Source organism: Amblyraja radiata, chromosome 26, assembly GCF_010909765.2.
Source record: "Amblyraja radiata isolate CabotCenter1 chromosome 26, sAmbRad1.1.pri, whole genome shotgun sequence".
Classification (NCBI taxonomy): domain Eukaryota; kingdom Metazoa; phylum Chordata; class Chondrichthyes; order Rajiformes; family Rajidae; genus Amblyraja; species Amblyraja radiata.
This window is the reverse complement of record NC_045981.1, coordinates 6,811,234-6,838,311: the sequence shown is the minus strand read 5'-3', so window position 1 is coordinate 6,838,311 and position 27,078 is coordinate 6,811,234. Positions and strand designations below refer to the sequence as shown.

At 43.7% G+C, this 27,078-nt stretch overlaps 1 protein-coding gene across 2 annotated transcripts in view; it reads right to left on the bottom strand.

The window, feature by feature from the left end:
* The window catches only part of gas7 (growth arrest specific 7), a 353,513-nt gene that overhangs the window by 56,103 nt on the left and 270,332 nt on the right, over window positions 1-27,078 (bottom strand). For both annotated transcript variants that reach the window (XM_033044096.1, XM_033044097.1), the window contains exons 6-8: window positions 5,382-5,471; window positions 2,433-2,548; window positions 131-205 (exon numbers count right to left, since the gene is read on the bottom strand). In XM_033044096.1, the coding sequence (XP_032899987.1) occupies window positions 131-205; window positions 2,433-2,548; window positions 5,382-5,471 (281 nt within the window). The remainder of the gene's footprint in view (window positions 1-130; window positions 206-2,432; window positions 2,549-5,381; window positions 5,472-27,078) is intronic.

Genomic DNA, 27,078 nt, shown 5'->3' with positions numbered 1-27,078 from the left:
AATCTTTCCCGTTTTTTACTCCAGCTTTTTGTGTCAAACTTCGATTTAAACCAACATCTGCAGTTCCTTCCTAGACAATTCCTATTCAAGCTTTGTTGATGATCAGGAACAAGATCAATAAATAACTTACCCTTCATCCATGCTTGCCAGTGGACTCTGGGACAGCTTAGCTAGATTTTTGGCGTAATCCTCTTCAATTTTAATCCTTTTAACAAAACACAATATTGATCTGATTAGAAATATTTGATGATAAAAGGGGGAGTTTCCAATTTGCTGCTCACTTACACCTCCTCTGACCTTATTGGTGGGAGCAAGTGTAGACCCGGCAACCATTTCATTGAGCACTTGCCGAAGAACACTCCACCAACACTCCACTGGATCTCATGGTTGCTAACCATTTCAACTCCCCTTCCCATTCCCACACTGACCTTTCAGTCATGTTCCTCCTCCATTGCCAGAATGAGGCACACATGTAAACTTGGGTAAACAGCACCTCATGTTCACCTTGGATAGCTTATGTACAATGGTATGAACAATGAATTCTCCAATTTTAGGCAACCTCTCTCAACCTCCCCCCCCTTACACCCCTCCCTTTCTTCCCCACACACCCCTTTCTCCCTTCCCCCTTTCCCCCCTACCCTCTGCCCCACCTGGACCCCACCTAATTCTCCACCCTCCCTCCAACTATTTTCCTCCTTCTGGCTTCACAATTCACGACTCTTCCATCCTGTCTCACACCTTCTGCTCTTATCTTTGGCCTTTGTTCCAACTAACTGCCTATCAGAACCCTCCCTCGCCTGTGTCCACCTATTAACTGCCACGCTTGGTCTTACCTCTACCCTATTCCAGCTTTCTTCTCCCCGACCTCCTCCCCCTACAATCAGCGTGAAGAAGCCCCTTGACCCGAAATGTCACCCACTGCCTGGTCTCGAGCAAGGTCACCAACTCCATGATGTTAGGCGGCAGAGCGACCGGAGATACGATCCGGAAAACAATCGCATCTCCGGCAAGGTGAGAGATTGAAAAACTGTTTCCCCCTCTCCCCCCCCCTCACCCTACCCACATAAAACAAACCAGAGAACATTAACACAAACTTTTAAAACACACTAAAAAAAATTAAAAAAAATTAAAAAGGACAGACAGACTGTTGGCGAGCTGCCATCGAGCGCTCTCTCAACCCATACCTATAGAACATGGAAAGGTCCAACAGGAACAGGCCCATCGGCCCACAATGTCTGTGCCAGAAATGACGACAAGATAAACTAATCTCATCTGCCTGCACATGTCCATTATCCTTCCATTTTCTGCAAATGTATGCATCTCTCTAAAAATCTCTTCAACTTCACTATCAGACCTGCCTCTGCCACTGTCCCAGGCAGAGTATTCCAGGAACCCACCATCATTTGTGTACAAAATGAGCCCCACACACCTCCTTTCAATGTTGCTCGTCTCAGCTTAAAGCTATGTCCTCTAGTCTTTGATATCCTGGTGCAAAGGTTTGTCTGTCTATCTTGTCTTTGCCGATCGTGCTACTGTGACTATGTTTAAAAAGTACTTCATCTGCTGTAAAATACTTTGGGACACCCTGTAGCTACAAAAGGCAGTTTAGTAAAGCTAAGCTTTGACTCATTCTTACACCCAAAGAACAAAAGGAAACATAGCTTACTCAAGTCCTTAGCTCCACTTTGCTTGTTGTTGTTTCATATATGAGTGTTTGATCTATCAGTCATCTGTTATATTTTCTCAGGAAATAATTATTGAACATTTCCTAGAACTGGAATACTTCTTGAATGCTCAAGATAAGCTACGATAGCTGAACAAATTCAGAACATTGATCGAGAATTGTGCAGCACAGAAGCAGACCCCGTCAAATATCCATGCACACTTATCCTAACCTGAATGCATTTTATGTTCCCTATATTCCAATGATGGCCTACCTGCACACCAGTGATAATCTAAAGTGGCCAGTTAACACAACAACCAGCTTTTCGCTGGAACGTGGGACGAAACCTTAGCATCCACGAAAACCCGCGTGTTCACAGGAAAGACAGCAAACTCCACACAGACAGCATCCAAGGTCATAACTGAAACCAAATTGCTGGAGGTGTGAGACAGAAACTCCACTATAAGTGCCAGTGTGTTGTCCTACAAGTTGTCAGAGAACCTACTGCCAACCTCTCTTGTAATAGGTCAAAATGTCAGAAGGCGGGAGAATTGCGGCAAAGACTCGACGGGCCGAATGGCCTAAGATGGAAAAAAGTCCTTGAACTTGTGAACATGAAAAACGAACAATCCCCTTCTTAACACAACTGTGGCCAATTTCTAAACATCAGTGATCCTCAACACACATCAAATTTCCCTAAGTCTTCACATAAATCTGTTGAGTTTGAATTAAGAGACAGTCCAGTTAGCGGGTGTGTTGCAAAACTTACCTTTCCCGTATAAACTCTGCCATTTCTTTCTGCATTTGTTTGCCTTTAAGCTGTTTCACCAGGATAATGTCAAATCCAGCAATTGTGCTGTTGCTTTGTGAGTCCTTTCTGTCAGTCTGGTGAGGAAGCATGAAAGACAACATTTGAGAAAATAGAATATTAGTTTACCATTCACTTCAGTTGAGAATGTTTTTTTACTTTACAAAACATTATTAAATACTGACATGCATGAAGTATAGCCACAAATGCATTCTTCTAATCCAAGTTTCACATTCCATTCCAGGAGATTCGCATCTCCAATCACTATTCAAGCGACCACAAGGTTATGGGACAGGGTAGACAACTGTTAATGCAACGCTACTAAACAAAATATAAGTCAGGGTAAGTACAAATGCTTACTGCCAACAGAATTTGGGATTATGAGTATTTTTGTTCTTGATTTTCTGATTATTGCAGGCAGAACATAAACCAGAGTATCAATGTTAACAGTGGGTCAGTTGTTGTATTTATAGAGTCATAGAATAATACAGTGTGGATACAGGCCCTTCGGCCCAACCTTCTCACACCGGCCAACATATCCCAGCTACACTAGTCCCATCTGCCCACGTCTGGTCCATATCCCTCCAAACCTGTCCTATCCATGTACCTGTCTAACTGTTTCTTAAATGTTGGGATAGTCCCTGCCTCAACTATCTCCTCTGGCAGGTTGTTCCATACACCCACTCCCCTTTGTGTGAAACTGTTACCTCAGATTCCTATTAAATCATTTCCCCTTCATCTTAAACCTATTAATTGCTGCTTAATAATCACACATATTGGCTTGACACCCGATTGTTGATACATGAGAACAATTTGTGTGTGTGTGTGTGTGTGTGTGTGTGTGTGTGTGTGTGTGTGTGTGTGTGTGTGTGTGTGTGTGTGTGTGTGTGTGTGTGTGTGTGTGTGTGTGTGTGTGTGTGTGTGTGTGTGTGTGTGTGTGTGTGTGTGTGTGTGTGTGTGTGTGTCACTAGCAGAGTACTTGGCATTGGCAAGCACTTACCAATATCTCTGGCACTGTTTGAAGAAAGCAGGGAAGTTCTACCAACCTAACAAAGTTAGTCCCTCAACATAATTACTAACACAGAACACTATACTAAGCATTATTTAACCACATTACCAAAGTGAACCACTTCAAAAGCATTTTTGGACATCCTGAAGCCATGACATTTGTCATATAAATGCAAGCCTCTTTCTTTCATTGGCCAACTTCTCACACACCTCATGGCAACTCAGTTCAAGAGCGGGAAAGATAGAGGGCTGGGATTAAGTCTGCACAATCTCTGAGTCAGTGACACTGGGGGAGAGACAACCTAAAGAGAGACAAGAGAAAACAACTTGACGAGAAGAAACAGATGAAAGAAAAGGCAGTAAGAATGAGAAGAAAAACACCAAGGAAGAGAAACACGAGTGAGAGACAGATACAGGCTGGAGCATCTGAGCCATTTGGAGTCATTTTTTCTGCATTGTTCATAATAATGTGATCCATTGTTATACTGGAACAGTTAATATACTCACCTGGAAATAAGGCTTATTTTACTTACAAAAGTTATAATTGCACAGCATTCAGTTCAAAGCCAATATGGTGAATGTCCACAAGTTCTTGCCTATTTAGTTTAAATAGCATCACAGTCATACAGCAATAAAACAGGTCCTTCGGCCCAACTTGCCCATGCTGACCAAAATGCCCCTTCTACACTAGTCCCAGCTGCCTGCATCTGTCCCCTAGCCCTCTAAATTGTATTGTATTGTATTGTATTCAAATTTATTGTCATTGTCTCAATTAGAGACAACGAAATGAATTTTCCTTACAGGCAGTATCATAAAAATAAAAATAAATAAATAATAAATAATAAAACATATTAAAAATAAAATTGAATTAAAAAAAGAAAAGCACAAACACATAAAGTCCACGACACAACATAACACAGTGGCACCAAGGTGAGGAAGGCACCATAGTCCAGCCAGCCTCCCCACCGATCTTCCCAGATGTTCATCCGTGGTCTGGGCCTTCCGAGCACCCGCAGTCGCCGCACCAAAACTTTTCATATCCATGTACCTGTCCAATTGTCTCTTAAATGTTATAATAAAACCTGTACAAGTTCATTCCTTATACTCACTACCCTCTGTGTGGAAAAAAATTACTTCTCTCACCTTAAAGCTATGTTCTCTGGGTCTTGATTCCACTACTCTGGGTAAATGACTCTATGCGTTACCCTGTCTATTCCTTTCATGATCTCCGTAAGATCACCAGTCATCCTCCTGTGCTGGAAAAAATATAATCCTAGCCTGCCCAACCTCTCCCTATAGCTCAGCCCCTCAAGTCTTGGCAAATTCCATGTAAATCTGGAATTGTGTACCTTCCATGTACCTTCCATGTAAATCTTGCCTGCACTCTTTCCAGCTGAACACCATCCTTCCTATAACAGGGTGACCACAACTGAACACAATACTCTGAATGCAGCCTCACCAATTTCTTGTACAACTCTAACATACCATCCCAATTGTAAGGGATCCCAACCCAAACTGTTGCCTATCCATGTTCTCCAGGGATGCTGCCTGACCCACTGAGTTACTCCAGCACTTTTTCTACTCAATATCCTGACTGATGAAGGCCAATGTACTGAAAGGACTTCTTGACCACCATATATATCTGTGACGCACTTTCAATCTTTGAACTATGATGACATCATGTGCAGCCTCTCACTTTCTACGCTTCAAACAATGCCTTGGGAAGTTTTAATGGGTAACTGAATGGAGCCTCAGTTTAACGCCAAGGCAGAGAAAAGATTCATTGTCAGCCCTTTCAGGAGAGAAGGTGACAAAGTAGCTACAACACGCACCAAGATCTGAATTGCCAACTAATATTCCCTGATAGCCTTGCTCAAGGATCAGTAGCAAGACTTTGCTTACCCAGAAGTAGTCGCAGTAGCTCCAATCAGCTGGTTTGAGCAGCTGCTGCTCAGACATCACGTCAGGATGGGGAAACGTAACGCAATTTATCTGTTCAAAAAAAAAGAAATGCATTTTTAATGAATGACTTGGTTCCATCAAACAAAAATAAATGAATGTGGTAAGTTTTCTTTGCAATTACAGAGTTTGTATTGTTGGTGTAATGGGAATGGGACTGAATTCTCCCAAGTGTGTCCGTGGTATAACCATGCAACAATAAATGCTTGATAGAACAAATGTCTGCTCCATTATCTGACACCTAACAATGCAATCATTCCTGGTCAGAATTTACTTGAAAATAATAACACTGTAGAAGCAGAGACTGAAAGAAAAAAACAAAAATGTCAAAAACACTCAGATCTGGAAAGCATCAATGGAAAGAGAAATGGTTATCATTTCAGGCCTGGAACCCTTCATCAGAACAAGGAAGGAGAATTTGCTTCCTGAGTTGAGCTCTTAAATCAGAGTCAAGGACTTCAGGCCACAATCGTGCAACCAAGACCCAAAACTCCATCAAATGAGGCAACAGATGCAAGCCAAACTGTAGTGTAGACTGTGAGCGTCTTTCTCCGATCATGTTCTGCCAAGTAGTTGGTGTCTGTTCATGGGCTGCAATCACTTTCACAGGTTCTCATGATACTGAAAATACCTCTGAACAAATTCCATAGCTATTAGCATTGAGTGCAAGTGAGATCCAACAGAACTCCGATTGCTTGGGAAGTTAGTTGGTGCATCAATGCACAATCACATTGTGTTTTTGATTTTCTGTTTTTGGACTGAATTCTGTTTTTAGTTTGTGTCTCTGTGATGTCTTTATTATTTATTTTACTCTGATTATATGTTTATATTCCTGTTAATCTATGTAAGGTGTCCTTGAGATGTCTGAAAGGCGCCCAACAAATAAAATTTATTATTATTATTATATTTTGTGCCATATAACTTTTCCATTAAGTCACTGCAATTAACTTGCCAAAATATGAACATTACAGAAACATTCCAATCAGCCAACAGGCCTGTGTTTACCTAAACAAGTGACCTCCTCCCATCCCTCTTCACCTGACCAAATTAAAACCTCCTTCTGTTCCTTTTTCCTTCTTATCCGTTTATTTAGCTTCCCCTGAATATACCTGATGTTTTGCCTCAGTTCCTGATCGTGGAAATCCACCAGAAAAAAATCTCCCAATTAACAGGAAAAGTATTTACAAAGTTGCAAGAAGTTGGGAGATAAGAAGTGAAAATATATTGGAATCATATTTGTGTAAGAAAGAACTACAGATGCTGGTTTAAATCAAAGGTAGGCACAAAATGCTGGAGTAACTCAGTGGGTCAGGCAGCATCTCTGGAGAGAAGGAATGGGCAATGTTTGGAGTCAAGACCCTTCTTCAATCTGAAGTTACTCCAGCATTTTGTGTCTACCTTGGAAACATATTTATTCAATATGATTTAAGGTAAATTTACTTTGCATTTATTCAGGATTGCTTTTCGAACTAGTTACACATAGGATACGCTTTCTCTGCACAACTCTGATTCACCTTACCTTTCTCTCCCAAGAAAGAATATTATTGTTTAGAGTCATAGAGTGATACAGTGTGGCAACAAGCCTTTCGGCCCAACTTGCCCACACTGGCCAACATGTCCCAGCTACACTAATCCCACTTGCCTGCGTTTGGTCTATATCCTTTCAAACCTGTCCTATCCATGTATCTATCTAACTGTTTCTTAAACATTGCAATATGTCCCTGCCTCAACTACCTCCTCTGCTTGTTCAATACACTCACCGCCCATTGTGTGAAAGGTTACCCCTCAGATTCCTATTAAATCTTTTCCCCTTCCCCTTAAACCTATGTCCTCTGGTCCTTGATTCCCCTACTCTGGGCAAGAGATTCTGTGCATCTACCCGATCTATTTCTCTCATGATTTTATACACCTCTATATGATCACCCCTCATCCTCCTGCGCTGCAAGGAATAGAGTTCCAGCCTGCTCAACCTCTCCCTATAGCTCACACCCTCTAGTCCTGGCAATATCCTCGTACTGCAAATCTTCTCTGTACCGTTACCAGCTTGACAAAATCTTTCCTATAACACGGTGCCCAGCTGAACACAATATTCCAAACCATATAGTTAACCTTCCCTCAAGAAAATACACACTCGAAGGGCCGAATGGCCGACTCCTGCACCTATTGTCTATTGTCTATACATGCAACCTCACCAATGTCTTATACAACTGCGACATGACCTCCCAACGTCTATCCTCAATACTCTGACTGATGAAGGCCAATGTGCCAAAAGCCTTTTTGACCATCTTACCTACCTTCAAGGAACCATGCACCTGCCCTCCTAGATCCCTCTGCCCTACAACACTACCCAGTCCTATCATTCACTGTGTAGGTCCTGCCCATGTTAGACTTCCCAAAATGCAACATCTCACATTTCTCGTTATTAAATTCCATCTACCATTCCTCAGCCCACCTGGCCAATCGATCAAGATCCTGCTGCAATTAATCACAACCATCTTCACTGTCTGCAAAACCACCCACTTCTGTATCATCTGCAAACTTGCCAGGCATGTCTCATCCAAATCATTGATATAGATTATTTTATTTTAAAAAAATCAGAAGTCTGAAGATGAAAGTAACTGGTGTTCTGAAGGAAGAAGAAAAACTTGTACATTTCCGTGGTTTTCACAGAAAGTTCTTTACAGTCAGGGCCTGTCCCACTTGGGATTCATTTACGTGTCATATACGCAACATCATTTACGCGTCATGACACACGACGCGCGCCGTGACGCACACGTGATGCGTGCATGGCGAGCATTACGCACGCACGGCACGTGCTGAGACATGGTGGCGTAGGCAGTGACGCGCAGTCGCGCACAGCTCCCCAGGATTTTGGGATTCACAAAATCTTCGCGCACTACCTGCGTGACGCGCAAATGACGCCCAAGTGGGAGAGGCCTTTATGTATTTTTGAGCCATTGTTGTAAAATACAAAACTCAGATGCCAATTTATCACAGTGAGCTCCCACCACCAGAACAGCATAATGATTAATCTGTTTTGGGAAAGTCAATTAACTAGAATACCACAAACAATTCCATTGCTCTTCCTTGATATTGTGCCATGTGATCTTTTATGTCAAGTAATAAAATAGACAGGCTTTGAGTTTATCACTGCAACCTAAATGCTGCTTCCCTGTAGGTGCAGTATTTTTTAACTCAAAAGAAGAATGCCATCCTTGATTGTTAACCCATCTTCTGAAGTGGATCCTGACTACTGCACCATCTGGCCAACAAACGAGAAACAACGCCAAAACAACTCAGAAACAATCTGGACGGCACGTTAGCACGGCGGTGGAGTCGCTGCCTTACAGCGCCAGAGACCTGGGTTCGATCCGATTACGGGGGCAGTCTGTACGGAGGTTGTACCTTCTCCCCGTGACCTGTGTGTGTTTTCTCCGGGTGTCCAGTTTCCTCCCACACTCCAAAGATGTACAGGTTTGTAGGTTAATCAGCTTGTAAATTGTCCCTAGTGTGTGTAGAGTACTATTAGTGTGCGGGGATTGCTGGTCGGCGCGGACTCGGTGGGCCGAAGGACCTGTTTCCGCGCTGTATCTCTAAACTAATCTAAAATACCCAGGCAGTCCATAGATGCTCAGTTATGCAAATTCAAGTTCAAGGCAGACGGATTTTTTTCAACATGTGGAGATAGGGTAGAAGGATAATTAAGGTTGACCAACACCCATGATATTGGAAGTATATGAAACCAAGCAGAAGATCTCTTGTCCCTGTTGATATGTCATTATTTATAACGTAAGTGAAAGGGCGAATTCTGGTCACTTCCAATAGTGGTCATAGCTATAAAATAAGCAGAGGTATGTAGCAGTTTCTTACATGGAACAGGAACAGACCCTTCGGCCCACTATGCCCATGCTGATAATGATGCCAGTTCAACAAATATCCTCTCTGCATGTGATCCATATGACTCTATTCCTTAAGTCTCTTAAATGTCCCTAGTGTTTCTGCCTCCACCACCACCCCCAGGCACCCAAATTCCTCTCACGCAAATTATTTTCTCAGAGGATAGTGAATCGCTGGAATAATTGTCTGAAGAAGGGAATCAACCCGAAACATCGCCTATTCCTTCTCTCCATAGATGCTGCCTCACCCGCTGAGTTCCTCCAGCATTTTTGTCTACTCTGGAATCATTGAGTCATGGAGTCATAGAGCCATACAGCACGGAAACAGGCCCGTTGGCACAACTTGCCCTTGCCTACCAAGATGCCCCATCTACGCTAGTCCCATGTGCCCGCGTTTGGCTCATACCCCTCTAAACCTTTCCTATCCGTGTAACATACATGTAACGTAATCCAAGCAACATACATGGACCAACTGAGAGGTACTTGATGGTCGGCATGGACATGGTAGGGCACATGGTCTGTTTCTGTGACTCTGTGTAATGGTAGATAAGAGTAATGACATATGCTACACCCCCAAAGCAGCGGATGTTGCAGGGTGGAATTAAAAGAAAATAAGCAAGCAAAGAAGGTGCCCGAATAGTATTAGCAGATAACATCAATAAGATTTTCTGATAAAGATGCGAACAAAGGAAGCATAGATCTCTTGGGGACTAAAACAGTAATTTGAGGGGACAAATATCTCTGCATGATTACATTACATCTGCATTCTCAGAAAAGGAGCTGATACAAAGCTGAATATGATGACAGAAAGACAAGCATTGGAAAGTGAACAAAGACAAAGGAAATATTTCAGGCTGCAACTCTTTCAACGTGGGTAAATTATCAGTCCCTCATGAAAATGCATCTCAGATTCTTAAAGAAAGCAAGTTCTGATCAATATTTTCCAGTCTCCTTCAGCCATATGTTTGGCAGCTGGAGGGCATCAGATGGGGTTTGTTTTCAAAATACGTGAAAGGTAATGACTGAGTTACTACACACCGATCAGCTACACATCAGTGGTGGGGAAACTGTTAGAAATGTCCTGAGGGAAATCAGTTGGTAGAAAAGCACGTGAATCAAAGCCAATTGGTGTGGATTTTCTTGAGGGAAGGTTCACTATATGGTTTGGAATATTTAAACGGATGAGTTGATGAAGATAATGCAGTCTTTGATGAACATAAAGCTGGAGTAACTCAGCGGGTCAGCCAGCATCTCTGGAGAAAAGGAATAGGTAATGTTACGGGGTTGAGACCCTTTTGCAGTCTATGGACGTTTTAGCAACGTGCTTGACAAATAGCAGACTCATCACAAAAGTTAAAACCCACAAAATTTGGCAAAATGGCAAGAAGTTAAAAGACTGAATTGGCAACAGAAAGCCTTGGCGAATGGTGAATAGGAGTTTTACTAGCACGGGGGAGGAAGCGAGGCACCTGGTACTAATGACTGGGACCCGATGTGTGTGAATTAATACGAAGTGTGTTGATGAGAGCAAACTAGCAATCTGATGGGGAGGGGGAGGGGGGGAGAGAGGGAGAGAGGGAGAGGGGGGGAGGGGGAGAAAGGAGGAGAGAGGGGGAGAAAGAGGGAGAGAGGGGGGGAGAGGGGGAGAGGGAGGGGGAGGGGGAGGGGGAGGGGGAGGGGGAGGGGGAGGGGGAGGGGGGGGGGGAGGGGGAGGGGGAGGGGGAGGGGGAGGGGGAGGGGGAGGGGGAGGGGGAGGGGGAGGGGGAGGGGAGGGGGAGGGGGAGGGGGAGGGGGAGGGGGAGGGGAGGGGGAGGGGGGAGGGGGAGGGGGAGGGGGAGGGGGAGGGGGAGGGGGAGGGGGAGGGGGAGGGGGAGGGGGAGGGAGAAAAAAATATTCATTTCAATTCAGGTTGTAGTTTAGACAGGTTAGTAAATCATGTATCCTTGTTCTTATCTCTGGGTTCAACTCTCACTTTCCTTTACATTGTACAAGAATAATTAATGATTAGTTAATTAATTGAACATAATTAACAAACTTTGATTTGAAATTTGGTATGCGCGATAATAGAAGCGTCCAGCAGAGAAATGGGTTCCTTTGGTCCATCTCACCCATGCAAGGTAAAGCCAACAAAGTCCAATCAATGTGATTTACTGTCATGCCTATCTATGCTAGGCCGAGAGGGGCAACATTTAAAGGCGATGTGCAGAGTAAGATTTGTTTTTACAGAGAATGAGGGTGCCTGGAACATGCTGTCAGAGGTGGTGGTGGTGGCAGTTAAAATAGTGGCATTTAAGAGGCTTTTAGGCACATGGGCATGCAGGGACTGGGTGGCTATGGATCACTCCCGGGTAGAGAAGATTATATTGATCTGGCATCATGTTCGACATGGATATGTCAGGCCAAAGGACTGTTCAGTACCATTCTATGGTCTAAATCTCTTCACCTGCATTGGGCTTGTATCCCTCAATTCCTATCTAATCCTTGTACCTGTCCAAAATTGTTTTAAATATTGTAACAGCATATCCTTCACTACCTCCTCTGTTCCGTTCCAGATATTTACCACACTCTTTGTAAAAAAAACCTTTGTTAAAATATCCTGTCCAAATATAGCCACTAAATGTTGTATCGAATGTCAAATTCTTGATGCAGTGTGCAATGGTCGATCATACACATAGATTTATAACATGCCCATGAATTAATGCAGTCCGTGGGCTTCTGGCATTGCACAAGGGAATTGGCTGCAAGGGAAATTCAATGTCATCATTTGATATCATAAAAATGTATGATATGTCATTGGGTTTGTCCCATTACCAATAGTGGCATAAAAGGGTTGATGTAATTAACTTCTGAAATGCTTCTGAAGCTACATTTACCATTTAAATAATCGTAAACCATAAATGCGTTTTGAAATGAATTTTACTCAGATGCAAGCTAAGGAATGGGATAATTGTCAGCTGTTAATTGGACAAAATCAGGGTATGCATCTGAGTAAAATTCATTTCAAAACGCATTTATGGTTTACGATTATTTAAATGGTAAATGTAGCTTCAGAAGCATTTTCTTTTTGCATGTTAAAACCCACCTGAGAACCATGGAAGATTTTGCAATTTTAATGATGGATTTTTCACTTTTAAAACTTTTTATATAACAAATTAATAAAGATAAAACATAATGCCTTACTTTTGATGAAATGCAGCGAGCAAACGCGATAATTCCCGATATTTTCTATTCCCGATAATTCCCGATATTTCTGTTGTTGCCCCTTCAGCTCCCTCTTGTCTTTACCTTCGTTTTTCTTTATCTTCTGGACTCTAAAGTAAGATAACTGTGCCTCGCGGTCACCCCGACTGGCACAGTTATTTACAGCTCAAAAACGGGCCGTTTTTGCGGTTTTTAACGGGTGTGAAAGTACGCGTTTCCAGGATCAATAACATGTACCGGAAGTGACGTTTGTACCCCAGTTAAATTTTGCGTCCACGTGGGTGAGGATCTATGATCCAGTGACCTTTCGTGAAATCACCCTATAGATCATGTAGATGCACAGAGTCTCTTGCCCAGAGTAGGGGAATCGAGGACCAGACTGAGACTGACTCTCCTCCCTCCTTCCTCCCTCCCTCTTTCTCACCCCCACCCTCCCCAATCTTTGCACATCCCCCAATCCTTTCCACTCATCTCTTTAATTTCATTTTTCATGTATTTTGTGTTTTTATGACTGTTGGCAGATCAATATCCCTTCGGGGATAAATATTGTATCGTATTGAAATGTTCTAGCCTGAAGTCCAAAGATCAGTGAAGCCAAGAACACTTTGATACTTGGGTATCACAGGAGAAGAGGGGTTAAAGTCTGTGACCAGCTACAAACTGAATGGAAGGTGGAGTGGGTCTGAAGCGCCATGACCTAATTGTCTTCCTATTTCTCGTATTTCTTTGTCTCATTCCTGAAACTCACACTGCTGAGAAGTCATGTTGCAATCTATATCTATTGATCTCCATTGATAAATATTCATACACTACTCATTCCTATTGTCTACACATTATTCACCCATCTCTTTCCAATCAGTGTTATCAACAAAACATTAATCACACTGACAACTATCACAAGTAATGTTGAGAGAAGATAATGTCAAAAGGAGACTTTCTTTCATTACTGACGGTGCGTTTCTCCAGAAACTTTCAGCAGGATGGTCGTATCAAAATAAATTACTCATCCAATCCTGCAAGACCAGCTTGTATTATTCACTCTTATTTGCTCCTTAAAGGGTTAAACACCCACCACATTGGTCGGTCTGGAGTCATATATAGGCCATTTCTGAATCAGTATGACAGATTTCCCTTGGACAAAACCCAAAGTGTTGGAGGAACCCAGCAGGTCAGGCAGCATCTGTGGAGGGAATGGGCGGATGACATTTTGGGTCAGAACTCTTCTCCAGACTGATTGGAGTAGTGGGGGAGAAAGCTGGAAAAAAGGTGTCGGCAGGACAAAGCCTGGCAAGTGATAGGTGGATACTTACGATGGAGGTTGTTGTTAGGCAGATGGGTAGAGTATATATGATGTCAGATAAGGAGAGTAGAGAGCAAGTCAAATATAAAACCAGAGGAAAGGATATGAGTCGAAGGGGACTGAGGGGAGAGGAAAGAGGGGGAGGAAAGAGAAATGAGGACTCGGAAAAGGGTGATCAGTTTGAGAAGGGGGGGAAAGGAGCAAGGTGACACGGCGGGAGTGGGAGATGGAAGGAGTAATGTGTGGACACTGGTGTCTTGGCGGGGTAGGGTGTAGCGTGGGAAGGCGGTGGGGTGGGGGAAGGATATTACTTGACTCTGGCACTACAGAAAATAACATAAGGATCGGTATGAGAATGGGAAAGTGACTTAAATCTGTTAGCAATGGTGAGATTCAGCAGGGTCAGGATACGAGTGTTTGGCAAAACAGTCGCCCAGAGTGTGCTTAGTCTCGCTGATGTAAAGGAGGCCACATCGGAAGCACCTGATGCTGGAGACGAGATTTGAAGGGATGCACGTGAACCTTGTCTCTTGGAAGGGCTGTAGGATCCCTGGGTGGTAGAGAGTGAGGAAGAGTTGGCTCAGGTGTGATACCTCCTGTGGCAGCAGAGGCACGCACCTGGAGCACGGCTTGATGGAGGGGAAGCCATCAGTGAATCAGGGTGTGGTGTTGGGGGTTGTCTCGACAGAAAGCAACCTGTGGTGGAAACAGGAACATTTGACTGGCAGTGGGATCGTGTTGAAGGTGGGGGTAAATGTCAGAGAATGATGTGTTGTATGAAGAGGCTGTTTGACAGATTTGAAGTTCATGAATGCACTGGTTGAGCTTTTACAACAACGAGTAGGTTGATGCCACTATTACTGAGTAAAGGACAGCATGCCAGCAAGATCAGCAGGGCACATTCTGACCTGTCATATATGTGTGTAGGTGGCAAACCTGGAACATAAGACTCACCCCAGTCTCACATACATGTTATTTTCATTCAAAATTATTTGCGCACATTTAACATCACTTTTCTCTTTATAAATTCATACAATCACATCTCGGATGAAAGCTGTTTTTTTAAACATCCCCCATAATCGCATTACACTTCCGTTCACAGAGATGCTGCAATATCGCCTTTAGTTCAAAGAGACCGCTCTCCATGATCTAGCCAATATTTCCTTTCTAGTTCCTAAACTTCCATGTGTTCGACACTTTGAGATAAGTTGAAAAATATCAAATCATCGCATGAACTGAATATTACTTTAAAAATTGTGAGCAAGTTATAGCATTGAATTTCACTAATTATCCTTCTAATGTTCCACCTTAGGATTCATACTTTAGCTCAACCAAGCATGTAGCAACATTCTGAGTCAGTAACTGTATGAACATTTTAAAAAGCACCATCAGAGATAATACAGTAGCAGATCAAATTACTGTTATTGTCTATGGTTATTTTTCAAAGCAGTGAAAGGTCAGTAAAGTCAAATATCAACATTCATCCCCTGACCATGTGAATTGTTGGAAAATATTTAGTTTCTAGGTATAACTAAAGATCGAGATGACATTTCATTTTGCCATACACATGGATTTGTTCAGGTCAGTCAATATTCTCTTACCAGGAAGAGTCTAGGTGAATTCAGGTTAATGATACCCAGAGAAAACTGAAACAAACAATGATCCCCGTTTCGAAAGAGCATTCAATGTAGCAAAACACCTCCAGATGCTTGATAGGTGCATGGTAAAGTACAAACTGATGCCAAGCAATGTAAGGAGATATCAAGGCAGATAACCAATGGCTTAGTCACTAGAACAGCTTGTAAGAAGCAGACTAAGATTAATAGCCCTGAGATGACATAGTCCAGTTGAAGGTAAAGCTGTCGAACAATGAAGGGATTCAATGCAGCAACCAAAAATAGGCCACAATTAAAAGAGTGCAGATTGATCAAGCTGCTTATAGTGCTGTAATTAATTATCAACATTCGAAAGGCTAAGACAATGGAAGATTTTGAAAAGGAGCTTGAGAATGTTAAGGTGGAGAAAATATACATTGTCTCCCATTGAAGTAATTAGCATGATGATGGGTGAATATGAGTTGTAGCAAGGTACGGCATTGGTGATTTGTGTAAACACAAGTTCACGCACAGTGGAGTAAAGAACAGCATCCAGATACGTTTGAATCTCAAGTTTAGAGGCAACACGACTTTACATAAGGGCCACAGCAGGAGATGAATTGGGTTTGGGTTAAATTCAAGTTTTGTCATGGACTTGGAACTTGATGATGATTTGGATACATTAGTCCAACACTCATCTCAGGGTTTAATATGGCAGCAAGAGACTAAAAGACATTATTCCACTGGCTAGAGTTTTGCCTTGCTCAATCATCCCAGCTCCGCAAGTCCTAGGCCCATGTATCTTCAGCTGCATCATCGTTGACCTTCCCTCATGTGTAGGCACAGAAGTAGTTTGTTCACTAATGACCACAGTGTTCAATTCCATTCACAGCAAATTGGTCAGCTCTGTGGCGCAGTCAGTGGTAGAGTTGATGCCCAACAGCGCCAGAGACCACGGTTAAGTCAGAGGTAGGTTCATGATTAATACAGGTGTCAGAGGTTATGGGGAGGAGGCAGGAGAATGGGGTTAGGAGAGAGAGATAGATCAGCCATGATTGAATGGTGGGGGTAGACTTGATGGGCTGAGTGGCCTAATTCTACTCCTATTCCTTATGACATGGGTTCAAACCCGACTACGGGTGCTGCTGTATGGAGTTTGCACGTTCTTCATTCCCCCCACCCCCCGTCTTAACCTTCCTGTTCATCACGGTGTGTGTCTGTATCACCTTGGCTTTGTACCGTGTGAATTTCAGACAGCGCTCCCCCGCTTTCCCCGGACCCCGCCTTTACGATGCGTTTGTGTGTGTGTTCCATTCTAGACACTCGCCGTTCCAGTTCCCGGTTTTTCAGCGAGTGCCACGAACATGACAGTCGCCGACAGTCCGCTGAAAAATCGCCCAAGTAGGACAAGCCCTTTACTCAGCAGGACAGGCAGCGTCTCTGGATAGTCACGTTTCGGGTCGAGGCCCAGCATTCAGAGATGCTGCCTGTCCCGCTGAGTTACTCCAGCATTCTGTGTCCGTCTTCAGCCTAAATCAGCAGCTTCAGTACCTTCCTACACATTCTATTAGTCTTTCTAACTACTTGCTGTATCTGCATCCCTACCTTTTTGTATTTGATGTGAAAGGAACTCAGATCCCTTTGCATTGCAACGTTTTGTAGTCTCGCTCCTTTTAAAGAATGATGCGTTTTTTGTGATTAGTTCTAAAATAGATGGCCTCACATTTTCACATAATACTCCAATTACCAATTTTCTTCCCACTCAACCCATCTATTATCCTTTAGCAGGCTCCTTGTGTCCTCTTCACGCCTACCTATCCATGTATCATCAGCAGATTTGGCTGCAGTGCTGCACTTAATCCCTTCATCTAAATCACTTATGTAGTTTATAACTGATTAAAGCCCAGCACAGTGTCTGTGGTACCACACAGGTTACTGATGGCAATCCTAAAGTGACACATTTATACAAACTTTGGCTCTTTCTAAGAGTAATGCCCCTGTCCCACTTAGAAAACCTGAACGGAAACCTCTGGAGTCTTTGCGCCCCACCCAAGGTTTCCGTGCGGTTCCCGGAGGTTTTTGTCAGTCTCCCTACCTGCTTCCATTACCTGCAACCTCCTGCAACCACCTGCAACCACCGGGAACTGCACGAAACCTTGGGTGGGGCGCAAAGTCTCCAGAGGTTTCCGTTCAGGTTTCCTAAGTGGGACAGGGGCATTAGCCTCTCAACTACACATGCCGAGATATTACTCACAATCACAGAAACCATCTTGTTCTGTAATCTTTGATGTTGCTCCTTGTACAATGCTTTCTGGAAATCCTCCCAATTATTGCAAATAAACTTAAACGGGTCACAAACTAAAGAAAAACTCTGAAATAACCAGGATCATGAAGAGACAGTCAGGAAGCTTGGTTTAGCAGTGGGCGGCGCGACTCTTGTCAGCAGCGGCCTCTGCAGTCCGTCTGTCTTTTTATTGTTTTCTGTCTTGTTCTATGTAGTTTTTATTGTTTTTTTTTGTCGGGGTATGTGTGTGGGGTGGGGGGAACTTTAAGGTCTTTCCCCTGCACGGGAGACCCAACCTTTTCTTTGTCGGGTCTCCGTTGTCGTTGGGGCTGCAACGTGGAGCGGCCTCCAACAGGAATGACCTGGGGCTCCAGTCGCGGAGCTGCGGATCTACTCACCATCACGGAGCTGGCCGAGTCCGGAGCGGGTGTAGCTGTGGTGGAGCGCTGCTGTGACCCGACACCCGGAGATTCGGAAGCTCCTACCGCAGGTCTGTGGACAGTAATACCGGGAGCCCGCAGGTCCCTGGTGGGAGACCGCTTTTCGGGGCTTCCGCAGCGGCGACTTCTCCCGACCGAGTTGCGGGGTTGAAGATTACCTGGAGCGGGGCCTACATCACCGCCCCGCGCGGCTTGGAATGGCCGCGGGACTTTGTGAGCGCCCGCCGGGGCTCCAACACCAAGAGCCCGCCGGGGCTCCAACACCAAGACCCGGTGCGTGGCCTTGCATCACCCGGCGTGGCTTTAATGGCTGCGGGACATTTAACATCGCGCGCCGGGGGCTTTGACTCTGTCTTTGACTCTGACATGGGGGGGAGAGGGGAGTGCAGGGGAGAGATATGTTTAAGTTTTGCCTTCCATCACAGTGAGGAGGACTCACTGTGATGGATGTTTATGTGAATTGAATTGTGTTGGTGTGTGTCTTGGTTCTTTTTTTGTATGGCTGCAGACACCAAATTTCGTTTGAACCTCATGTGAGGTTCAAATGACAAATAAAAGGCATTGTATTGTATTGTATTGTATTTATTTATATAATATGGTTGACTTGCCAAATTAATGATTTACCAGGCACAGTTTCATTAGAGTTATGATGCATATAAAAATATCCCATATATAAATAAGAGTCTGGAGTCTGGAATTTATCATCCTCGGGACAGTTGTAAATTCATTGAATTTAAATGTAATAAATGAACACCGCCTCCAGTCATGAGCTGTTTATGACTAATATTAGTTACTGTCTTGACCACCATTTAATTGGAGACACAAGAGACTGCAGATGTTGGAATCTGGTGCGAAGAAAACATGCTGGAGGAACTCAGCAGGTCAAGCAGCATCTATGGGGGAAACGCAATGATCAACATTCTGGTCATAACCTGCTTTGTCCTGATGCAGGATTTCAATCCAAAATGGACATCACTATTATGCCTCCACAGATACTGCGTAACCTGTTGAGTGTCTCAAGCAGTCTGTTTTTTTTGTATGAGTTTAGTTTAGTTTTGAGTGTAGTTTTGAGATACAGCATGGAAACAGGCCCTTCGGCCCACCGAGTCTGTGCCGGTCAACCAGGCACGTGCCGTCATGGTAGGTAGGCAGTGCCTACCCTGACTAAAATTATAAAATGGTAATTATTAAATATAAGTAGTAAAGGCATTGATCTCTGAGGTAGGCATAATTCTCCCGTGCCTTTCATCCGCAGTACATGTAACACGCGAACGTCTGTGCAACTCACGTGCCGTCGACCCTGCTTCAAGCCTTCAATGACAACGGTCTATAAAGGCAGCTGAAATTCTGCCTCTGCGTGCATGTGCAGCGCAGCGTACCGCGTATGCGCAGCGCAAGTTTCTTGGCGGGTTTTTCAAACATGGATTATCATTAACTTAAGAGCATCTTAAGAAACAAAGAGAGAAGAATGGAGTTCGTGCACAAATCTTGTTGTAAGTAAATTTCTTGAGCTATATGTTTTAAAATACTTTATTAAGAGATAAGGCTTTTGAAGACAAATTACTTTATAAAAATCGACTGACTGCCTACCGGAGGGGAAAACAATCTGCGCATGCACGGTTTTTAAGATTTTTTAAAAGTCGACTGACTACCTACCCTGAGTAATAACTCACGGCACGTGCCAGCGGCCAATGATCCCTGTACATTAACATTATCCTACACAGGATCATTAAGAGTCATACAGTATGGGAAGAGGCCGTATGGTGCAAATTGTCCATGCTGGCCAAGATGCCCCGTTACATTAGTCTCATCTGCCTGTGTTTGGCCCCCTTTGTGAGAAAAGCTTTGCCACTCTGGTTCCAATTACATCTTTCCCCTCTCACCTTAAACCTCTGACATCTGGTTCTTGATTCCCCTACCCTGGGTAAAAGACTCTGTGCATCTACTCTGATCTTATACATCTCCAAAAGATCACCTCTCATCCTCCTACGTTCCAGCATGTCCAACCTCTCCCTATAACTTATGCCCTCAAGTCATGGCAACATCCTCGGAAATCTTTGAACATTTTCCAGCTTAACAATATCTTTCGGATACGAAGCGGAGTTCACGCGAAGTTCGCGCTAAGTTCGCGCATGACGTCATTTGCGTCATGCGTACCAATCAGCTGGGCAGGAGGCAGGCCGACTGAATTTGGGCGTCGCACAGTGTCGGGCGGTGACATCATCACGCAACGCCACGCCGGGTAGTGACGTCATCGCGCAACGCCACGCGCTAGGCGTACGCCGTCAAGACGCTGCGTACGCCGTCAAGACGCTGCCGTCAAGACGCTGCGTACGACGTCAAGACACTGCGTACGACCGCAATGCGCCTGCGTGCCGACAGGCCGTTGGCGCCCGAAGATTTCGGCCACTGCAAGAATTTCGGAGCCCCGCGCGATGTCGGGACCAGCCCCGTACAACTCCGCGCTTCTAAGTGGGACCGGCCCCATGCGGCCATACGGTGCCCGTACGTCTCAAGCGACCACGAGGCCGCGTAATTTGCGAGCCAAGGTCGCGTAAGTGGGACAGGCCCTTTATTCTCTACCGAAAATAGACACAAGATGATGGAGTAACTCAGCGGGACAGGCAATATGTCTGGATAGAATGAGTGGATGATGTTTCAGGGTGAGACCAGAAATGCTCTTGTCCCACTGAGTTACAACATTGTGTGTCTGTATTCAGTGTATAACCAGCATCTACAGTTCCTTCCTACACACTTTTTAGTGTCTAGACGCAGAATACCAGGGGACTGAAGAGTGATCTTACCGACATATAAAATCATGAGGGGTGTGGATAGGCTGAAGGCACACGGCCATTTTCAATAACAGGAGTGCCTAGGTTTAAGATGAGTGGAGAAAGATGTAGGAACCAGAGAGACAACATTTTCCACAGAGGTTGATGTCTATATGGAACGAGCTGCCAGAAGAGGTGGTTAGGCGGGTACGATAAAATATATTTGGATAGTTACATGGGTTGGAAAGCGTTGGAGGGGTATGGGCAATGTGGGCAAATGTGAATAGCGTAGATGGGCATCTTAGTTGGCATGTATGAGTAGGCCAATACTGTTTCCATACTGTATGAATCTATGACCAGCTTAGTGCTATAATTTTGATGTTGGGAAAGACAGGAAAAGACGCCCAGTCACAAAATGAGTACATAAAATAACCAAAAAAAATTCTACAGCACGATGGTCCAGTCCTGAAAATACAACAATCTGAATCTCTGAATTTTACAGATCACTTCCTCTGATGTGGCCGATTGTCTGATTGAATTCTCTTCACAGACGTGGCATTCATCACAATTATATTTTTAATGAGATGAAACAGAAACAACTTATTTTCTGATCATTAGTTTTACTACTGACTACCAATTTTGAATGGATTTTTATTATTATCAGTTCAGCATTTTACAATGTGCACTCAAACACAGCATCAATGTTTTAGTTCATGTGAGCATAAATAAGGTCATTTTACAGCCATTAAATGATTAGTTGTCAGATGCTGGCTATTCACTCTAACAACAACAGTCTTGAAAAGTAGAGCTAAGTCTTAAACTATTTGCAATTAGTGCAGACTTCTCCTGCCAATAGTGAGGTCCAAAAACAGTGGTGTGGTCCACAACCGGGCACCATGCCTGTTTGTGATTCAGAATTGCACCAATCCACAAGGGACAGAGATAGAGTAAAACTGTGATAAATGTCAGATATGTGTAGGAAGGAACTGCAGATGCTGGTTTAAACTGAAGATAGACGCAAAATGCCGGAGTAACTCAGCGGGACAGGCAGCATCTCTGGAGAGAAGGAATGGGTGACGTTTCGTGTCGAGACCCTTCTTCAGACTGAAATTCACGGGAAAGGGAAATGCGAGATATAGACGATGATGTAGAGAGAGCTACACTAGTCCCACCTGCCTGCGTTTGGTCCACAAAGGAGGGGGGTATGGATTAATAATTCAAAGCTACAAATTATTGCCCATCTCTTTCCAATATTACTAATTGTTAAGTAACACCCTCACCAGCACACAATTTTAAAAGAGTCTTAGAGTGATATGATTTGGAACCGGGCCTTTTGGCCCAACTTGCCCACACCGGCCAACATGTCCCAGCTACATTAGTCCCACCTGCCTGCATTTGGTCCACATCCCTCCAAACTTATCCTATCCATGTGCCTGTCTATCTATCTCAAACGTTGGGTAGTCCCAGCCTCAACTACCTCCTCTGGCAGCTCGTTCCACACACCCACCACTCTTTGTGTGAAAAAGTTACCCCTCAGATTTCTATTAAATCTTTTCCCCTTCACCTTGAACCTATGTCCTCTGGTCCTTGATTCCCAAGTGATTCTGTGCATCCACCCGATCTATTCCTCTCATGATTTTAAGCACATTCATCCCCAATATCGCTAAAGTATTATTCATAATTTCATAACGTGACTAATCATGCTTCAGGACTGAAACTTTCAAAGCCCTCGGTCAGCTCAGTGCTTTCACCGTTGCTACGTCTATTAAGGAGATTGGGAAATGACACACAAAATCTATGCAAGGCTCTTTACAGTGTGAAATTATTCAAACTCAAACTAGCTTCACAAAGCCCCTGGCATGGGTGGCTCATCATTCCCCTATCCCAGGTCTGGTCCCCTTCTCCCCACCCCAAGCCTTCCCAGAAAATCTTTCCAGCTTCTTTACTAACAAGGAAGTGCAGATGCTGCTTTATACCAACGCAAAATATCTGGAGTAATTCAACAGGTCAGGCAGCATCTCTGGAGAAAATGGAGAGGTGACGTTTCGAGTCAGGGCCCTTGTTCAGTCTGATAGTCATGGAAATTCCGAACCAAAGCTACTGCACTGAATGTAATGCCACATCAATAAAACACAGCCTTGGGTCAAAACTTGTACAACTCCTGAAATAACACACGTCACATCGCAGACTGCCACGAACTCTGCCACTTTCCAGTTCATTTCTCTCTCTCCCATCATCCTCACAATGAGCATCGAAGCAATGCTTCCTCACAGCTGGGACAACCAGTGGGGTCCCGGGCTCAATTAGCAGCTGTGCTGCACAGGGAACGACTATTAACTGTTCTGCATAATTATCACACCCTCCAAAGGCCGGGATGTTGTGCAGAACCCTCTTAAACTCCATGAAAAAATGTAGCCTTCAATCACCCGTACCTTAAGTACCAATGCGGTAATTCAACCGGAGAGTCTCAATTGCCCTCGACTTAAAATGTTAAAGTATTCACAATTATTGCCCATCATGATAACTAAAACTGCATGCGGAGTACTGGGCCACTCTGCAATTGGCCCAACTGCTGGCATCTCCATGGAGAACCAGCCACTATTTTACCCTCACTTCAGTTTGTCACTAATTTACCTCGCTACACTTTGCTGGCACGACTAACCTCTCAGTCGACCTCCTAACTCACCAGCCACAATCCAGCGCCTGAACAAAATGGATGGGGGGGCTCTAAGGCGTTTGACAATGAGTTGCCACAGGGCCATTAGACTATTCGGAGGCCAAAACCACAGGGCCTCTTCCTGAAACCAAATCAGCACTCATGGCCCAACCTACACGATACAATATGGAGGCTGGGGTCAGCCAACCCTCTGTGTCATGAACAGAAGAACCTGGAAACAGCAATAGGCCACTGTGGCAACTTTCCCCTCAAGCATGCCACAGCATCCCATAGGATCATGATGGATCCAACAACAGCCTCATCTCCTCCTCCATGCTTTTCCCATTGCATCCAATTCCCATTGCTTCTCCTTTAAAATCCCTGCAATAGTTGAGTCTCCAAACCCTTCCCTGCTGGTTATCCCAAGATTTACCACAACACAAGTCCCTCTTACAGACGTCAGTTTTAAAACGATCATCGCAAATCTTGCATTGATGTAATGTACATCTACCTAGGACAACCCTCTCATTCCACAAATTGGCCTGGTGAAAGTCTTTTGTACTGCCTCTAGTGACAGTATATATATTCTTAAAACAAGGCGATCAAAACAGCGCTCAGTCCTCCGAATGTGGTCTCACCAGTACCCTGTACAATTGTAACTACACTTCCTCACCTTTAAACTCCAACGTCTTGCAATGCAAGCCAACATGCCATTTACATTCTGCACTAGCTGCTGCATCAGCCTACTAACTCTTTGTGGTTCATACACAAGATCACTTGGATCCCTCTGTACTTCACTCGACTGCAATTTTTCTCCATTTACACAATAAGCAGCCGTTAGAATCCCCCTACTGGAGTGAATGTCATCGCACTTCCCCCTGTTAAACTTCCATTGTACCAAGTTTTCACCCATCCTCTCAACCCATCTGTGTTGAGTTGTTGGGTCCAAATATCCTCATTGGAATAGTTTACTGTGGGTGGGTAGCCACAACCGGTGGTCAGTTCAATTAGAAACACGTCTAGCCAAGTTTATTGATGATGCAAACATAGGTGGCATTTACGATGATATTAATTGTTTGAGATTGATTAAGTGAACGGTAAGAAATGTGACAAATCTGATTTTAATGAAGTGACCATCTTTGGACAGAAAAATCAAACATGCAAATTAATTTGCAAATATTGAAAAGGAGGTTCACGGATATAAGGAATCATTTGCATTTGAATTTGAATCAGTCTGAAGAAGGGTCTCGACCCGAAACGTCACCTATTCCTTTTCTCTAGAGATGCTGTCTGACCCTCTGAGTTACTCCAGCTTTTTGTGTCTGTCCTAGAAACCATTTTGGTCTTAGGTAAATAAAGAAATTAATCAAGAAAGGTTATTACGCCATATCAATGCTGCAACAAACCCTGTTGAGACTAGGGCTGGAGTATTGGGTTTTCAGCCGTGAACCTGAGGAGGTATGGGATGTGTACAACAAGGGTTCTCACGCAGATCACTTCCACTGTAGGGGCTAAATTATGAAGAGAGATGACACAATCCCTAGATTTTTGAATAGTTCGAGCATGATTTGATCAAAGATTGTATGAAGCTAAGGTTCATTACCAGGGTACATTGAAAGAGACAATTCCTGTCGGGTGGAGAACATAGCTCAAAAAGCATCTGCAATTTATTGTGCAACTTAAGTCCCGGAGATATGGTTTAAAACTTTGAATTGTCCTTTCAGAAGTGAGAAAACACATGCACTAGCTTTAAATTGTAATTTTCAAATTGCACCTACACAAAATGAATTGGTCATTTTAAAATCTGTGGATGATGTACTTTAACACCTTAAAAATCGGAAAGAATCTGACATGTAAATTTATCTCTCAAAGCACCCATAACCATATTGAAATGGCAGATCAAGCTGGAGGTTCCTTGCGCAAGTCACTAACTTTTGCACAGGCAAGTTTATTATCAGTCTCTTTCTCACAGCAGCTTCTTAATGCTGAAAATTCATCATCTAAGTTGGGTAGCACAGTGGTGCAGAGGAGCTATTGCCTTATAGCGGCAGAGACGCGGGTTCAATCCTGACTACGGGTGCTGTCTATACGGAGTTTGTATGTTCTCCCTGTGACCTGCGTGGGTTTTCTCCGAGTTCTTCGGTATCCTCCCACACTCCAAAGATGTCCAGGTTTGTAGGTTAATTGGCTTGGTATCAATGTACCAGTGTGTGTCGGGTAGTGTTAACATGCGGGGATCACTGGTCGGCACAGAATCGGTGGGCTGAAGGGCCTGTTTCTGCGCTGCATCTCGAAACTAAACTCAGAAAGAAAACAGAGAAACACTGGCAAAAGTGTAATGGTGGAATAAGAGCAGAAAAAAGAGCTAGAATCAGAGAGAAATAATCAAGGTGGTCTCATTGCGATGGAGCAAGACCAGTAAATACCAATTGAACACTTGAATATCAAGATATTTAAAATGGATACTTTAAAAAGTTAATTTTAAGTAAATACTCCTAGTAAAATCTGTGCTGTGTTTTTTTTCAAATACATGGCACTGACATTAGGAACGGCACAGGGGGAGCTTTGATGTGCATTGTGTCTATGCTGACTCTTTAAAAGAGCAATCCTATTAATAATACTCCCATATGTAATGTTTATAGCAATTATATATTCCAGGAACAATATCTTTTTCTGGCCACCTTGTTTAAATGTTTTGAATCAGCGCTGTGTCCAAATCACTGTTCTCCACTGTGAACTCTTCTGATGCTGTTTTATCTTTTATGATCTTTGCTCTTTCATTTGACATCTGTTTCTCCTTCCCTCTCAGTAAATGCTCACCATCACTTTTCCACATTTAAGGGACAATATAAATGAAAACTATGCTGATGACAACATGGGTCAAACCAATTATAATCCTTGTTTGCACAAATCCTCAATGTAATTGAGAATGTTAACTCAAGTTATGCAATGGAAAAGTAAAGGGCAACAGCATGATGCAGCTGGTAGAATCACATCCTCACCGCGCCAGAGACTAACCTTGGGCATTGTCGTGTTTGCACGTTCTCCATGTGACTATAGGGGTTTCCTCCAGTCGCTTCGGGTTTTTCCCATATCCCAAAGAGTGGCCTTTCTAAAATTGCCCCAGTGTTTAAGGAGTCGGTGAGAAAGTTGTATAATATAGAACTAACGTGAATGGGTGATCAGTGGCCAGCATGGACCCAGTGGGCTGAAAGTCTGTGTTTTCATCCTGTATCTCTAAGATCATGTTGACCCAACAGCCACGAAAGCACACACACACACACACACACACACACAGAGCCAAGCTATTGACTGACTAATGTTAACCTCTTTACATCATGCTCTCAAGTCAGTATGACTAGAATCTAATCACTGCTGCTCTTAACATCTACTTTGCAAAATCTTTGGCTACTGGTAATTAAGGACATTAAGAGCACATTAAAACAATGACTATATGTATGAAGGAGCATTTCAATAGTATGTGGGATATGTTATGT